General features: G+C 50.1%; 1 protein-coding gene and 1 non-coding gene across 2 annotated transcripts; both read left to right on the forward strand.

Moving 5' to 3' along the window:
• The first annotated feature begins 337 nt into the window (after positions 1–337).
• On the forward strand, positions 338–15,350 carry LOC146812882 (Y-box-binding protein 3-like). The gene is made up of 10 exons (XM_085619953.1): positions 338–693; positions 5,095–5,158; positions 5,878–5,911; positions 7,624–7,713; positions 8,063–8,188; positions 8,691–8,897; positions 10,638–10,735; positions 11,430–11,610; positions 13,165–13,279; positions 14,714–15,350. Exons 1-9 carry the CDS (start codon positions 558–560, stop codon positions 13,240–13,242), a joined length of 1,014 nt encoding a protein of 337 aa, XP_085476079.1. The 5' UTR covers positions 338–557; the 3' UTR covers positions 13,243–13,279; positions 14,714–15,350.
• On the forward strand, positions 5,500–5,635 carry LOC146812883 (small nucleolar RNA SNORA57). The gene has a single exon (XR_014967332.1). It is a non-coding gene; the product is annotated as a small nucleolar RNA SNORA57 (small nucleolar RNA).
• Positions 15,351–18,123: the final 2,773 nt, after the last annotated feature.

Here is an 18,123-nt window from a genome sequence, read left to right on the forward strand (position 1 = left end):
AAAAAAATACATGAATTAAAGTTATATGATAAAACAACAGAAAAAGAGCAATTGATGCAACTCAAAAGAGGTATGGGTAAAGGAATGAGGTGAGAAATTTACGGGCTTGATGACTAGAATAAAACGGGCACGGAGATGTGGTTGAGAAAGAAAAAGGCGCAAAGGGTGAGCTGCTGAGATTAGAGGGGCCCTTCCTTTCTACTGTACCTTTAAATGTTAATGAAGGCGCGTGTTTTACTCTGGGCATGGGTTGTGGAGGAGTCGGGCGCGCGGATAGGAGGTGGACACGAAGTCCCCGCCCCTCTCTATAAAGCCTGCGCGGGGGCCATTTTAAGACAGTAAGACCGAAAGAGGAGCCAAGGACGAAGTAAGAAACCTACTGAGACCCTCAGGTTACCATCAACGGCCTCCCACCCCCGCCTCCCCAGCACCCATCATCCTGCACCAGTACCACCTGTACCACCAGGGTGCCAGGCAAGGGGAGGGGGCGCGCCAAGGAGCCGCAGGGGGCACAGCAACCAGAGCCAAGAGTAGCCCCCCCGGAACCATCAGCAGCCATGAGCGAGGTGGGAGAGAAGAGCCCGGCCCCCCCAGCAGCAGCACCAGCAGCCCCAGAGGAAGACAAGACCCCCAGTACTATCACGACCACTGCCCCTGAGCCTGCCACCACCGCCCCGGACAAGAAAGTGCTCGGTGAGTATTAGAAGTCAGGCGGGTAAACAAGGAGCGCCCTCTTACTTCTGTTATCAGTTAAGAGGGCTCTGGGAAGTAAGGGGGGAACTTGGGCACAGCTGGTACGTGGTTCGGGGTATGGGACATTTGGTAGGGGGGTATCCCCCCCGCCCCTTTTCCCACAACTAGTACCCAAATAATTCATTGATTCATACATGGGACATTTCTAATATATATGTAGAACTACGCCCACGTAACTCGGGAGGGGACCCCCTAGAAGAATGGTGGGGCGAAATTCACCGAATGCGGGGCGTACGAGCGATAGGGGGCTGGCTTCACACAAATGTTTTTGCTAGGGGGTGGGTTAATCGAGCCATGTCCACCCCTAGTACATGCAGATGGCCTAGTACCCACGTGTCTGCTTCTAGGCTTGACTTCATTACATGTCCTAATAGTGAGGTTTTTCTGTGTCTTGGTGCAGTGGTTAATCCGCGATGCAGCCCTGTTTCTTCTACCGGGGGTGGGGGTTACGAGTTCCTACAGCCTGGGGCGACGCGCTTCCTGGTCCGCCTCACCTCCACGTGTCCTCTGGGTGGGGTCACTGATCTCCACGTGTTCTGATAGCGTGCAGTGCTCCAACATGGCCCCGCGAAGGCCTCGGGACGCCTGATACAGTATTTGTTCTCTCCACGTGTACAGGACGTGCTGGGAGAATATAATAAAGGTGTGGTGGAGAGAGGCCGAACTGTGGGGTCCGCGACTTGTGGCCTTGGTGTGCCCTTTGCGGTGGTGGTCTCCCCTTGATTTGCATGTGGGAGGTGCATAGCTGTACTGGGAGGTGCTGTATGATTACCCGCGAGGTGGCCCTTATGTCGGCCGTGTGGCTTCTCTGCATGCTTCACTAGGCCTCGCCCCGCGCGCCTACGGTTGTAGGGTTCTCTCTCATAGCGGTGCATGCTCGAATGGTTGAGTTTTCCAAGTTAGAATTGGCACACATAGGTGTCCTTTCTCCACACGGCTTTTTGTTAGTTATTTTCCCGTGTGAGAGGAGAGCGGCATGTCTGACTGCTTATACCTGTTGTGCGGGGCTTGTGTTGTAGTATTCCATCGACAAAGTATGCTGCCCAGCAGCACTGGGTTATTGTTAGTCTGCTGTAGTGTTTGAGTTGTTGCCTGTTGAACAGATCCCAAGTTGCACAACTCATGGCCGCTGTTGCGCAATCTTATAGGAGCCTTTGCATTCAAGCCTTAGGCTGCATAACGTGTGTACTTTGGAAGTCGTGTTTGGGGCGACCGCATAGCACCCCTTCCTCCATTTTTTCGAGCGTATGGGTGCATGCGTTTTGTCGCCTGCTGTGTTGCCGTAGTCTGTACGGACTGGGACAGTGAAGTTTTAGTTGAAACAAAGTAGCTTACGTGTACAAATATGGTTGGGATGTTAGGTGCCAAGAAACAAGAAAAAGCCAGTTGTGTGGCCTGGAATGACCGGGGGGGGGGGGGGGGGGGAGGGAGGTTCTGCTGTGCCGCCACTGCTGGCTTGCGCTTCACGTCAAGAATCAGATACACCTCCCCCCCCCCCCCCCCCCATCATCTGTCTCGAGGGGGCCTTGCCTGGTAACCTGCCAAGGCCTCTCTCCTGCTTACGTTCCTCATGTTTTTGTTTTGTAATATGTAGTTCACTGAGGCGGTAGCCCGTGGCGTTATTGCCAATCCCATTTTTTAATGCAGCTGCTCTATGTGATGGCGGCGGACAGCCCCCGTAGTGTAGTAGGTCTCGGTTTCAGCCTGCGGTGTAAACACGCGGGGGCTGTCTTCGAGTGCGTCCGTTCTATTTCTGTGGGTGTATGCAAGCTGTTTACCTGGCATCGGAGCGTACTTGGCGTGGTGCTGTTTTGGGGCACCGCCCACCGCAGAACACGCGCCCGTTCAGCAGTGACGGTCGACCCCCATGTCAGTTTACAACTTTAAGATTTGTTGCGCCTGTCTTCGTGTTATTCTGGGAGTACTCACGTTGGAGCTGTGGGTAGTTTAGTAGTAGTTTTAATGCTTGCTTGCTTCACGCATCCTGGAGCAAGCAGGTGGAGGCGAGTGTATTGTGCACTTTTGTGACTGCCACATTTTCTCAGTCCAGAGGCTTTGAAGTAGCGGTGGCGACGGCTGGTACATCTGCACCAGTCTGTTAGGGTGGGAGCGTCCAGTGTTCTCTTTTGTCCTTAATGGTGGTACGGGCTCTGGTGCTGGGCCTTGGCTGAGTAGGGTTCCTGGCAGGATTTCTGTCAATGAGTTGTGTACATACAGCGATATGTCCACGTCTTCAAAATTGACCAGACTATTTATTTTGGGCTGGTGTGTGCGCGCGCGCCTCCCCCTCCCCTCTTGCTAGTCTCTGCCTTACTCTGCAGACCGTGTGTATTTATTGGTGTTGCTGGCACGCGACTGTAGTGTTCCTGGAAAATGGGCACGCATCACCAGTGGCCTTGAAACGGTGACACTTGGCACCTCCTGACACTGCTGCCAGTCCAACCTTTGCCACAGGTCTGTGTACACAGTAAACTCGCGCTGCAACTAAGCATTTGGAAAGCTGACAGTATGTTTTTAAGGCGTCTCAGAATACCACCCCCATACTTGCGGGAAGCTGCTCTAAATTGATGCCATCTTTTGAGCAGACTCCTACGGGGGGGGGGGGGGCATCTTCTATTATACAACATTAAAGCCCCATCACCTGCAGGCTAAAAGAAACCAGGCACCACTTGTGGTCAAGTAAAGCTCTATTGACTTTGCATTTTGAGGTTGTGAATTGCCTTGGTCTTGTAGGGGTAGTGAAATCAGTTGCCTTTTGTGAAAAGCATGCCACACCTGCTAGTAATTCAGAGGCACATTAACCCCTTTTTTTGTGCAGACTAGCATGTTTGGCGGGGTGTCGGTACGAAGGTGCAGGGGTGGCCCCATACCATTTAATTTGCTTCCCTGTTTACCGGGTGGAATCCAGCACGATAATCTGGGGAATGTCAGGGTATTCATCCCTTCCCTTGCCTATGTGGCCATTTGAAGCTCTGTTCCCAGGCCCTGGACATTCCTAGCAGACACAAATAGCCCTCTGCATGGGAGCAGGGTGGCGCAGCTGCTCAGACGGTGTGGGGGGGGGGGGGTGGAAATAAGGAGGCTAGCCCATGCCTAGGCTGTGACAGCTTGTCACAGCTGCATAGCTTGTTGCACGTGGTCTGTGTTGGTAGGCGTGGGTGATTGTGCCTCCTTGAAAGGAAAGATTTGTTAGCTTACATAGCGGCACAGGTTCTCCTCACTAACCATGTTCAGTGGTTAAAGTTTAGTAAGGAAACGGCACAGTTGCCAACTTACCCCCTACCTGTTTAGGATCTAGGAGTGGTCGAAAGTAACACTTGGACTCCTGCGTGTTGCATCTCTGGACTTGTTGCGTGGCCTGGGTTTTAAGACGTGGAAGCCTGATTGCAAAGGAGTGGGACGCATAGTTCATGTCCCATTGTGCCCATATTCATTAGGTCTATCCTTTGCTGCAGCCCATGAGTATTCAAAGTTGTTAGCTCTTAACCCACCCTGCAGAGGTGCTAGAGCCCTGTTCCACCTTGGGTCAGGGTGTTGCACAGGGCACTCATGGGAAGAGTGATTGTGCTGTGGCTTGTCCTGGGTGGAATGCCCTTTCTAACGTGGTAATAGTTTAATCTTTAAAAGCAGATTGAGAATTTGGTAAAAGGAACAGGCCGGGTTGAGTGAATGCTTAGTATTGACAATTGGAAAATACTACCTTTTACTGTGACGTGTAATTTTCTGCTCTTAAATTATTTCATAACTACAATCACTGATGCTTTATTTAAAGATAATCTAAATCTGTCCGACTTCTTTCCAACAAGAGAGTCGAGCCACCAAATAGCTAATAGTATTGTCTAATGGAGGGCAAGATCCATGGCATCCTTTTAGGCTGTCAAGATAGTCCATGCAGCAAACCAACTTTGCACTGGTGTGTACATAGTGGGCGTCCTGTAGGGCGATCATGTCTCTGGCCCTGAAATGTCAACACCCCAGGAATAGTACAACAATGTTGGGTTTTCAGAATGAGGAGGATGCAGATATCCTCCAATTGACGCACCTTTTTGAAAATTGACCATATGTATATTGTGTAAACCATCAAACTTCTAGTCGAGTGACCGTAAAGCCCACAACCATATTTTCCCTTGTTAACATAATTTCCCTAATAACGGCATATAGGTGGTAGGGGAGACCTTCCTCCCCAATCCCACCTTTTTGGCCCCTCAAGGAGCAGGACTCGTTTGAACTTATTGAAGGAGGGATAGAATTGGATCCACCCATCATGTTGGATGTGTATCATTACCCCCACCTTGCGTTTGTTTTTTAGTTTGCTTTTTTTGTTTCTTTTCGTTCCTTTAGCAACCAAAGTCCTGGGCACTGTCAAATGGTTTAACGTGAGAAACGGCTACGGCTTTATCAACCGGTATGTCGACCCTCCTTTTATTTTAATTTTCATTCTTGTTTTGTGCTTTTTTCAGTTTTTGCTGCTTTTGTCTGCTAGTCACTTTCAGGTGTTGGGTTTGTGGAAATAGTTAGTTTTTATCCCAGTTTAGGAGCAGCGTATATGCACCCAGGGCCATGTAACACAGATTGCAAGTAGAAAACAGCTATTTACTATTCTGATCAAACGAGATGTGTGAAGTGTGGCCTCTAAACGGGGGATGTGGGGGGAGAGGAGACGGAGCTTAGTATTCTTCATATTGCATGCAAGCATAACTTCTGCAATGCCCTTTAAAGTGAATTGATGCCCAGGTGACAGCCAAGCCTCCATTTCTTGGCATGTTTGGGGTTCCATGTGCCCAGATGTGTAATGTTCGGAGGCAGAGTAAACATCCAGTGCTATGTCTTCGGTGCCAGGCGCTTCTATCGGCTGGTTCTATCCTCAATCACTGGAATAGAGCCCTCTAGGAGGGGGCGTCCATTGCCGATCCTTGATTGACTTCTGTACCACCCGTTCCCCCTTGCTAGCTACTGTGTTTTTACATTCCCCAGAATGTGAGCGTGTTCAGTGCAGGTGTATGGTCACTAAACCTATCCTGGAATGGGGTACTAATGTTTTTTTTTTCTCCGCTATTTGTCCGCCCCCCTCGCTCCTGTGCCACTCTTCACTTAACTATCTGCTTTGTGGCTTCCAATCAACAGAAACGACACCAAGGAAGACGTCTTTGTACACCAGGTAAGTCTGCAGTCTATGTAGAGTACTTGGACACAGCATGTTTTTTGTGTGCACTATACGGTTTGTTCATACTGCCTAGCAGTGATGAAGTTTTGTGAAGCCCATATTTGTGGTGGTTGAGGGCGAGTTGTCTCCATATTTCTTGGCACGATTGGTTACTCTACCCAGGTTTAAGCACACCTGTGCTTCGGTACCTGGCGTTCCCGTCGACTGGCTGGATCTTCTGTCTCTAACAGATTAAATGCACAGCACCCTCCAGATTTCAAATCTCGGCCCAAGGGTGTCACACAATTAATCCTTCCTGGCAGAGTATTGTTGAAGTATCGTAGATGGTTGATAATTTGTAGGGGCTGGACAAAAGCTTAGTCGCACAGCTTGCTGGCCTAGAATTGAGGTGCTGGGTACCTTCAAATTGTCTTGTATTTTACTCTTTTATTAAGCTATCCTAACATGCCAGATTGTCAGGATTACAAACTAGCATGGGGGCCACTGAGTGCTTCTATGGAGATTAATCAGGGGCAGGTAATTTGGTTAAATGCCGTCGTAGCTTTTCCACCTCTAAACTTTAGAAGGACTTTGTATCCTGCCCGGTTTTGATCAGGGAAGTGGTGAGTATTGCCGCCTCCTTATGTCTTTTAAAAGTTTCACGACCCGGTATCTGCCAGATGTGTAACAGGCAATACCCCGGCCTTCCTGCTGCCCTCTACCTGCTTTCCATCAGGCCAGAAGAGAATGAAGCCACTTCAGCAATGGCCGAGCGACAGTGGTAGGAAGTGGGTTGGCACAATCAATGACTGTCTCCCAGTGCTGCCCTGTTTATTTATGTTGGTGCCATGTATTGGTCAAAGAAGATTTGTGTTCGAGTCAAACGTATAGTGTGTGATAATGCTAGACTCACAGGAAGGAGGTGTGGGCACAGACTTCAGCTTGGCAATGGACCGTGGTGGGCCGGGTTCGAGCTGTCTCCACTTCCCACCGCGCTGATCTTGTTCACATGCACGCCTCGTGATGGTGTCCGAAGTGCACCGTTCGTAGAGTTCACCCAGTATTTCGCCTGCCCCAGACCAGTGTTGGGTCTTACAGTCCCTTTCTGTAGCCGCAGCTCGTCCCTCTGCAAGGGGGGGGGTGGGGTCAGGGCATTATGTAGGTGTAGATTTTGGGCTCGTTTTGTTTGGGCTCTGGCCACATAGCAGTGGGATTCTGGACTGCGCCTGCGTTAACATGCAGTAGTGTAGCTTTGTTTACACCCAAGGCACTCCCATGACCCACCTCCGTTCGAGCCCAGAGGGTGTAGTGTAACTAATCTTGTTTTAGTTGGCCATTTATACTTCCCTTTAAATTCTTCGGGTTATGGCCAGCACTTTTAATGTTGGAAATCTACTTCCTGTATTGGAGGGGCTCCAAAGACTAATCAAATCTAGGCTTGGGGTGGTCCTGCCGAGCAGTCAAGTGATCCCTAAAAGTTTGGCTACTTTACATTTCACGCTCACATCTTGTAAGGTGGCTCAGTGAGTTAAACGGGCATGAATGGCGCCTGCTTTGCAGCTCGCAGGTAGAGTACCTGGGACAACTCACTGCTCCTGGTCCTTAGCGGTCCATACATTGAGTAATAGCGTCACTTGCGGAAACTGCTCAACTGACTATATGATAAATGTAACCATGCACCCTGTCATGACTGACTTCTTTTTTTTTTTTTTTTTTTTTTTAACTAGACCGCAATTAAGAAGAACAATCCCCGGAAATACCTTCGCAGCGTAGGAGATGGCGAGACGGTGGAGTTCGATGTTGTCGCCGGAGAGAAGGTAAGCAGTCGTGTTTCCGGGTCACGCACCCTGAAGCCAGCCCTCCCGCACCCGAGAGGCCGGATCTCTCTGGCACTCCAGGTTGCACGGCGGATTTGGTGTTTCTGGAAGCTGGTGGTCGGACCTCGTTGATTTCCATGATGGTGAGCGGGTCACTGCGCCTACTCCACCGTCGCCATTTCGGATCAGCAGTCCTGCCAAATGCCACGGGCTGCCAGTGTGGGCTCCACCTCGAGTGGCCGCATGGCTGACAGCCCCACGGTTACTTTCTAGTGAATGCTTGGGTGGGTCACGGCCCCGGTGTCCTGTACCTCTGTGTTGTCCTCTCACCCTTCCTCTTCCTCTGCAGGGAGCGGAGGCCGCCAATGTCACCGGCCCGGAGGGTGTACCTGTCCAGGGAAGTCGCTACGCTGCCGACCGACGCCGTTACAGACGAGGCTATTACAACAACCGCCGCCGCGGACCCCCTCGGAACGTAAGTGTGTCCTGGGCCCTGGGGAGACCGATGCTGCGCTGGGTGCGCTGGGGGTCCTGCATGAGTCCAAGGCGCTGAGGACTGCGAGGCCTAGTGCATGTGGGGGCGTCTCTAGATAGGACAGGCAGCGGCAGCGAACGGCTCCAAAGCCCATGTCTGGCACCGGAAGCTACTAGTGTTTGGCAGTAGTGAGAGCGACCATGTCCACCGCAGGGGCTGGGAGGCGGCGCCCCCTCTAGAAGACTGAGCAGGCGCAGATCCCACCCCAAGCTCCGGTAGCTTTTAAGGTGCGTCTGATGGTGAAATAGTGCGATGCGAGCATGAACACTCCCCTACTGCTGACAATGTGCACTAGCGTGGCCTGGTGCATAGGTAATGGTGGCCCCACTCCCCAGAGCACCACAACCAGCCCCCCCCCAACCCTTTGTGAGCCCCTAGACCCTGGGTTGCGCACCCCCCTGGTTGTGACCCCCTTGTATCGTCTTTGCTTCCTCCGCACCAGGGGGAGGAGGAGGAAGACGAGGAGGAGGAAGAAGAGGAGGGCGGTGGCGGCGGCCACCCACAGCACCAAGCTGGCGACGGAGAGATCCCCCGAGGGCAGGGGCAGCAGCGGCGCCCGCAGTTCAGGCAGCGGCGCTTCCCGCCCTATTACGTACAGCGCGGCTTCAACCGCCGCCCACAGGGCCCCGGCCAGCACCCCGGCGCACAGGTAACTACTGCACTCCGCACTGGGGTTCGTGGGTGTCCACCTCCCTCACAGGTGGGAATGGTCCCTGAATGTTGTGAACTGGCGTCAAGGCGCAGCAGCATCGGCGCAACCCTCGCTGCTGCACCCCACAGAGGCCTCAGGAGTGCTCCACACCCTGCATTCTGGAGACCTGTACATTTCTCGTCTTGAGCTGTATCCCGTGGTAGTCGGAGCGGTGGCCTGTTAAGGGCGTACACAAGTTCATAAATGAGTGCTTTTCGTCACGCTCGCCAGTTTGATCTCATCGCATGCTGCTGCTTTCACTTGTGATGCATGGGGTGTGCTCGCCTCCTCTCTTCATGTCTTAATTTATTTTGGGTATTTCCCCTAAAATAAAAATAACTGGACGTGTGACTGGACCAGACAGAATAAAAAGGTTCTTGGTGCTCTGCTAAAGGGGGGACGGTGGTATTATTGAAATAGGCTGCAATGAACAAAGTGGAGTGAGCTTTCCAGAGCGGCATGCTTACTCTGCAGGGTCAGCTGACAGCTGTCCTGGTGGTACCTGCTAAATTTAACTAGTGATGCTGCTGTGAGCTATGTGGAGGTGGGGGCGGCTGCTTGGGGTGAGTTACACAGCACGACAGCTGTCTGGGAAGTTAGTCAAGTTGCCCATGTGTTCCATCACTGGCACGCAGCAGGGCACGCTTAATCCTGTGGGCACTCGGTGACTCTGCTGTTCCTTTTCAAGCTTTGAAATCCTTGCCATGGAAGAGTACCACGAGTTACTTAAAAGTGAGAGGTTGGTCTTAATGTGGTCACAACTGTAGAATTTAAGCATCCCATTCTGGCTGGGCTTTCCCTGCATGCTGTCTAATCGGGAGGTTTTTGATTCTGACAATGTGGCCTAAAGGCAGAGCTGCCGTTGTACAAGTGTTAGCCTCCTGGGCCCAACGTGCACAATTGTCCGTTCCCAGCCTTTCTTTACAGCATGAACATACTTTGCTTTCCTCTGCGTTGAGCACCTTGAGTGAGACCTACCAAACCTTGTTGGTGGGTTATTTTGGCTGTAGAGGTAGTTTAGTTGCCTTCCATATCCCTGATCCATACCTACTGTTGGTCTTCGTGGAAATGTAGGTATCCTCAGTGCTGCAGGGGTGTGACCTTGACATGCACACCTGAATCTTACAAATGCTTCAGTGCTTAGTTTGTGCAGCGCAGTTCAAAGGTGCACGGAGACTGACTGACCGGCACTGGGCCCCTAGTGACTTTCCGTGCTCTACGTCAGCGATGGAAAGATGAAGGTCCCTTTCTCTTCTGTCCTGTTGGTTCAGCCTGTTGTATACTTGTGATGCGTTTCCGTGGCCATCATGCAGATGCACCATTGCTGGCATGTTTGAACGCAATACTCGGGGGTTGCCTTTGAGACTTTGGGGACTTTCTCCTTGGTTAGTGTTTATCTTGTCGTCCCGCCCTTGGGGTTCCTGCATGCAGAAGCATCACTGGAGGCACTGCCGAGGACTTGACTGTCCCTCAGCACTAAGGTATAGACTGAAGGAGCCCTGTTAGTTTGCTCCACTTGCATCCATTTGGGCAGTTGCAGGGACCTCCCGGGAGTATCTGGATTGGAGCTCGAGCTTTGATGAGCTTTAACCCTGCAAGTGACTCGTTTTGCTCTTAAAATGTTCACGTTCTTGTGTGCTGGTCGTAAATGCTTGACTCTACCCATCTCCTTACGCTTGTGCTCGGCATCTCTTCTAGGGCGGAGAAGGTGAGATCAAGGAAGGCGGTGGCGAATTAGGGCCAAACCAGAACCCGCAGCCAGGACGCCAGCCCAACTACAGGCCACGGTACCGCAGGTGAGGACGCGGTGTTGTCACCAGAAGCACGTGGGTGGGGGGCTGAAGGAAGTATCTATTTGTACTACTCTAGGTAATCCCAGGGGGACCGAGCTGGTGTGATGGCGGGCTTAGGCTGTCAGTGGACTTGTGCTGAACACCCATAGTTGCCTGTTGCTTTGTTTCTCGGTTTAACTTTAATGAGCAGGGCACTGGAATTATGCGGCAAGGCAGGATCACATAATATGACTGGGTTCATTAAAGTATGCAACAAGAAAATGTTAATTATGTGGCATAATGCAGCGCATTTTGTGATGGTATCGGGCCGTTTTCTCAATCGTAGAGGGATCGGTCACTGAAAGGTGGTGTCAACCTTTGCGAAGTGCCCTCCACTGCACAGCAACCCACGTTGCTGCAATTTTAGTAACTTTGTCCATTTGACTTTTTTGTTAATCTGTAAATTATGAACGGATTTGTGGTTAACTCCTCAAATCTATATTTATGCAAACTAGCTGCAGAATCGCATAATTCCATTTGCCCTGTTTGTAAGCATCGTGCTGCAACTTGGTGACAGGGAATTTGCCAATTAATGGGCTGTGGCCCCAGATCCAGTCCCAATAGTTGGATAGGTGCAATTGTCGGGGTGCACATAGAATTGTAGAGATGCGTGCCCCGCAGGTGTTGTGTACACTCATAGTCCACTTTGATTCCACAGAGGACCCCCGCGCCCAAGACCACCGCCTGTTGCAGGGGAAGGTGACAAGGAGAACCAGGGTGAGAACATTGCAGTCTCTGACCAGCAGCACCAGCCCCAAAACCGACGCGGGTACAGGCGCCCCTACAACTATCGGCGCCGCCCCAACCCACAGAACACTCAACCCCAAGATGGCAAAGAGGTAATTCTGAAGAGCGAAATGCATGGAGATGAGGGCTGGGCACGTTGGGACCTGTATACCTATTGCACATCTATGTCCAAGCAATGAATGATTTGCAGTTTGTCATTGTAGTAGTGTTGGAGATGTGCTGTGCACGCTTGACTCGCTTGAGCCACTTGGTTAGGAGTTGGCTCGATTGCTTCTCCGAAATGTCTGCATTGGAGTTGGACTAATGTTGTACTCTGTTGTGTGGGTGATGCTGTTCACTGTGGCTGCATGCTGCCCTGCCAAGTATCTAGTGTGTGTTTGTTGCTAGTTGGAAGTAGCAGAGGTCTTTGTCCCCAAGGATGGTGTTGCAGTCTAATCCTCCCGTTATCTGGCCCTGCTGTCATCTGGCATGCCTCTATGGCTGTTCAAGGCGATGTAATTACTGGTAATATTTCGAGATGCAAAGAAATCCACTGCATGCAATTAAGGATGGTCTTGTGGACCACAGCAGAGTAATGAAACCGAGCAGACAGTGGCACATTTGCTCATTCAAAGTACTTCAATGGGGCGAGCAGAGAATTTCAGAAGAAAGCACCATGTCCTCCCTCCGGGTGTTGGTGCTTGACTAAGCTCCCATCCAAGCCACCTTGTTTTTAGCTCCAATCTTTTTGGGGATCGGACTGCCGTCTCCCTAGAGTAATGTTCATGGCATCTGGCCCACGCAGTGTGTAGCTGTAGATGGACATGCTTTGCATACCTCTGGTATCTAGTGTTGAATCTGGATGTGCTGGATGTGCTCTGATCTACTATACATTGTAAGTTCTGTACCACTGGTAGCCTCCAGTGGGTCTTTCTTTGTGGTATCTAAAAACACGTGCTCTACTCTTGTGTATATAGTTGTCAGATTTCTTTGGTGTCTTGTCCATTTCTACAACTGTTTGTTACTATTTAAATGGTTTATACTTGATCCTTTGTGTCAGTCTCGCTGCTGAGGGCCACAGCTATCCAAGTGTAAGCTGCAGGCTATACAAATGAAACTAAAGGGGTTGGTAAGCTTCACGATGAGGTTGGACAACCACACAATAGACCCCCCCCCCCCCCCCTGTTCTGTGACGTGGGCTTTAAGTAAAAGCCTGGGTTTGGATGCGACAGCTCTTGAATCCGACTTCATGGTGAATTGGAAACCACCTGGTGATGCCCCAACATAAAAGCATGTGGCTTTTTGACCATGGACGATTGCCTTACTACTTTTGTTTAGTAGAGATTGAGTGTCTGACGCCAGGCTCTCCCTTTGCACTGATGTGCAGTAAATGAGATGCATTGCACCCTCTGTAAATTCTCCAGCCTTCAAACGAGGGCTGCCTCAGTGAATGATTCAGACTAGATTTGCTTGAATCCTTGCATCGCAGAGCAGCACTCTCTCCGCTGCTCTGCTTGCTAGTTTACTAGCCCTGGATTCTACCCTAGTTGCAGGCTGCCTGATGCTACGTTTACTCTTGTATTGGGTCAAGTCTGTTTAGTCGCGGTGGTAGGACTGCACTCCATTTTTCTACCCATGCGTGAGTAAAGTCGTTGCCTTTCTTTCAGGGCAAGGTGGCCGAATCCACGCCAGCGGAGAGCCCTGCTGCTGCAGTGGTGGCCAGCGGGGAGAGCAAGGCTGAGTGAGGTCCGGCTCCCCAGGACACCTTCACCATCCATCCAGGTGACTATACAGATTCTGGCGCCGGGGGAGGGTTACACTTTAAGGCATTATTTAACTGAACTTGTGGCCATGTGTGGCAGTAATGGGTCACTGCAGATGCGTGCTTAAGTCTACTTGTGGGCCTGGTGGGTGGTGCATGAGCAGGTGGACCCAGCTCCCCCCGAGGTTACCTGACTGCCTCCTGTGAGGCAGTGGACCCAGACCAACACGATCTCGGGGTGTTTTGTGGCAGTGAAAACTGCTAGTTTTCTACCACTACTAGTCTGCAGCTTCATCCGTCATCACCACCTGATTAACTCCCTCAGCAGACCTAGAAGTTTACAATGTCCAGTATGGCAACCCTGCTGCTGTGCTTAAAATACAATCTGTAGGAACATGTCACTTGTGCTCGTGGTTTGACCGATTTTGAACGGTTTGTCACACGCCAGGGCTGGGATGTACAAAAAAACTGCTGCTATCCAGTGGTAGATTTTTACTTTTGGTTGGCTTTGGTCCTGTGTATATTAGGACTTGACTATCAGGTAAATGACTTAACAGCCACCACCAGGGACTGTATTATGCATTCTGATTGTTTGCTCGCGGCTCACCTTTTAAAAGGTGCGCTGAGTCCAAACAACCACAAATGTGTTGTATGCCCTGCCCCAGGACAGTACAGGTGAAAACAGAGCAGCTGCTGTTTATTTTTTTTTTACGGTGCAGGCGGCACACGCCTGCAAGGGATCTCAATTACCCCTGCAGAGGGTTGCTCTCGGGAGTGAGCCTCCTGAGGGCTGCTTGGACTCTGCACCGTCTCTAATCTGGTGCAGTCAAAAGAATGACCTAACTTGCACATGTGGGAACACCCTCTGAAGATGGCGCTGGCGCTTTAAGTGCACCAGCTATCTGTATTATAGAAGGGAACGTACAATTGCCTGCGCCCCTTCTATAATGCCAAAGTGCCCCAGGGGCACGCAAAGCAGGCACAAATGCCCTTGCGTCCCAGGGCACTTATTGTAATATGGCCCCAGGTGTACCTACTGGGAACGTGCACTCTGATGTGCATCCGCTATATGCTACAGCATTGCCCCTGTCCTTATGTGAGATGGGATCCCCCTGCACCCCCTTTAATCTGTGCTCTAGTACACCTCCCTTACTGCTAAATGGTTAGCGCTGGGAAGTGGGATCTCTAATTTGAAGTCCAGCTCCCGGACTACTTTACTCTGACACCAGGCGTGCCCTTAGGTGCCCTCTGCCCTTTGGGTAAGTCTTTCCTCTTGCAGCGATGGTTACTAGCTAGCTGATTTTCTGGAGTCTCGTCCAATGGCAAATCGTTTTCTGTTAAAGGAAAGATTGAGGTGGGGCGTGATCTCTTTTGACATTCTGGTTCCTCTAGAAACACTAGACTGCTATAACCTTAATGCAAGTTTTGATTTTAATTCACCTTTCTCTTTGTAGGTGTCGTAAATTCAACCGGAATTAAAGGGAAATTAAAAACAGGAATGAAACATCCAGCAAATTTGAAAGGAAAAATATAAAATCATGATGACACCAGGAAATGAACCACCAAAGATTTGAAATGCTAAGCTAACATCAGAACCGAAATTCTAAAAGTGAGAAACAAAACCGCTTTAAAAATCTGAGTGAAGTAACTCAAAGGGGGATCAACAGCTGACGAGACCCGCGGAGAGACTCATTTGCGTGACCTGGGCAGAGGAAGGCATGAATGAAATAATGTGACACCTACCCACCCGGCGCAAAGAGCAGTGCAAGGTTTGCCACAACTCGTTCCATTTTCACGTTTTTTATTTAATTCAGGGTTTCTTGTAATACCAAATTTTCTACTTAAAAAACGCGAGAGGTAAAAGCACACTTTTAGAGAATCGGCTCATCTGGTGCTAAATCCCCAGGTGTGGCCTTTTTTTGTGTAAATGGGGAAGCTTATTTTTGTAAAATTTTGCGCCGCATCCCGGGGCTCTGTTTACTGCAAGGTCACCATGGCAATTTTTTTTGTGTAAATGAAAAACGTGAAACTGAAAATGGGTGTACTCTCGTGCAGTCTACTTCGCAAGCAATAAACACCAATTGAACTTAAGCTGACTTTTGCTTTGTCATTTGTATGTGTTGTCTTACTCTGAAGAGGACAACTGCACCAGTGCATGAACCTCTTACTTTGCTGCTAATAACTAGGCCTGGGCGGAGTTTCCCAAGCGGAGGTCTGCGAAGTGACCAAAATACAGTTGTGCTGTGCTGAGTTCCGCAGGCGGTGGAGTGTCGGTTCACGCCATTCATGCAGATTTTTAGGGCAGGGTGTTTGTCCTTTGCTGGAAAATGAGCGCGAACGTCATGTGCAGTGCAAAAGGGTACTTCTTTCTGCCGTTTGAGTAGAATGTCTGCTAGAGCCGCAGCTTCCTCGAACGTGAACAGATTTCATAATTTAAGCGGTGCAGCCATCTGTGACATTGAGGAATGTCGCCGGGAGATGGTCTGCAGTAAGATTTTCCTCACTTGCCAACTTTAGGTTTGTGAGTGAGGCATACACTCCACTGAAAGCAGTTTTTAGGTCTCGCGAGCCAAAGGCTCGAAGAGACATTTTATAACTGAGCTTTTCAAAGTGCTGCCGTGGCCTAAAGCTACAGTGCACGTGAACGTGCGCGCAGCCGCCAATCACTGCTGCGCGCGCACCACTGGCGTGCTTGCCACACAGCTCTCCCGTCCAAGCGATCGCGATCACTTTCGCTTGGATCGCGATCGCTATTACTTTCGTTTTCGGCCGCGCAGCCGAATGCTTGTTGTTTTTGTGTTTTTGCATTGCTTGATGCTTGTGGCAGTGCTCGATGCACATCATGTGTCATCCTCCCTACCGTCGTTGCCCCCCCCCACCAACCGCCCTGTGTGCCCACCCCACCCCCCACCCCTACCCAGTGACACCCGCCCGTCGCTCCTTGTTTGGTTTCACTGTGCAGTGTTTTCGTAGCTCAGCACGGTGCCCACTTCATTGACGTTGTGCTTTCGCTTTTAAATCTCTGCACCACACACTTCATGTATATTTAGTTCAGGAGTGCTGCTATGGAGGAGACGGGCATGTTGGAAATACAGCGAATCTGCACTCGGCAACAGCACTCAAAACAAGATTACACATTTTAGAGGGATACAACAGCTATGCGCCTTCTTTCAGTACGGCGCATTAGAAAGGGGAAAAAAACACATCACGTGCTTCTAAGCCAAGGCTCCGCCGACACTACTTACTGCAAGCCCATAAACATTCCCGGGGCATGCGACAAACTGTACACAGAAACAAAACGCTGCCCCCCACCCCCTCGAACTTCCTAAGGACCCCTCTAAGAGCCTGGCGACGGGCGAATGAATGTCTCCTGTGCAGCGCCGGCAGTCCATTGCTCGAGAGGCCTCTCTGCAGACCCCTTACACCTCTAATCCCGTTCTCTATCCACCAAAGTCTCATGACGCTCTCCTGGAACAGAGTTGGCAACCTCAGGCAAAGAGTGTGCTGAGCCGAGAGTCGGGTGGAGGTGAGCTTGTGAATAAGGGTGCTGAGGTGACACTTCATTGTGGTGTTTGTAATAATGTGTGGGGATATCTCTGTGTGTCCTGCATGTTTTTCTTCTTACGGTTTACATACGTGAGGCATCACATATGCCTGTGTCTGCCCTCCGGTCAGCGATAGGGTTTCACCATTATCTGTAAGCCTGCCTACCCACGTAGTATGGAAAAAAACCGTAACTCTGCAAAAGTACCATCCGTCACTGCGTTCGATGTAACTTAAAATAAACTAGTTTTTAAGTTTTATGTAGCGCAAACGTGGAGTGCTTTACATGAACACCAGGTACATGATGACATGAGGACATATTAATGTTTTGAATCACAGGATGTTGTCAACGTCAGGCTCGATCCTGCTCTCATCTCAGTCGGCAGTCTAGACGTACGCCACAACCTCACGAACCAGAACTGAAACATTTTCAAAATTATATACGACGAAGTCACAGTTGTTGCTTATTTATCTAATGCAATTTGCAACCGTTGTCAAAGCTAATACTCCGGTTTTCTTTAGTGCAGAACTCGACCCAAAGGTAACTGGTGCTCATGTAAAGCGATTTATGATACCTTCGGGTCGAGTTCGGGCTACATATCTCTGCAAAAAAATAATAGAAGAGAGCTGCTTGAAATAAGAGATTCTGAGAATTTGGAGCTGGAGAACTGGGTTCGAGCCTTGGCGTTGGCTCAGCTTCCTGTGATTCTGGGCAAATCACTTAATCACTCCGTGCCTACCAAAACAAGCATTTGCAATGCATTAGGTCTCGCATTTGCGAGATTTAGCGGCTTGTAAATATGCCCCTCTGTGTGGGGTCACTACTGCTACCCCAGACCTTTTGGTGTACTGACATTTATCCTCACTGAGTTGTCTCTGTTCTCACTTCCTTTTTTCTTTTATTTGAGTGCAACAGTACGGAGTGAAGAAGTTTGGGGTGTCCTTCTTAAAGCTGACAATGTTGTGGTTCAGTCTTACAATCTGTGTTAGTGCATTTCCTATTAGAGGATGTATGGCATGAAGCCACCTGGATAAGGATTTCTGCACTTCCATTTCCAAAATATCAATAAGGGAGCAAGATTTACTTGTGTGTGTTGCATTAGACAGGTCACTTGCTGCTGGAGATGCAGGGCTTTGTTGTTTCTGCTGCAGGTCTTTAAAGGGATTTTTGTTTTGGCCGGGCACTTGTGGAGCTCTTTCAATATGAGTGTGATGCCACTGCCCTTCTTGCTCCTATAATCTTGCTGCTGCCTTTAAGATTGCCATTCATCAGGCAGTGGGTCATTTAGCGTGGGCTGTGAAAATGGCATCTCCAGTGCCA

This window comes from Triturus cristatus, chromosome 7 (genome assembly GCF_964204655.1).
Source record: "Triturus cristatus chromosome 7, aTriCri1.1, whole genome shotgun sequence".
NCBI classification, from domain to species: Eukaryota; Metazoa; Chordata; class Amphibia; order Caudata; family Salamandridae; genus Triturus; species Triturus cristatus.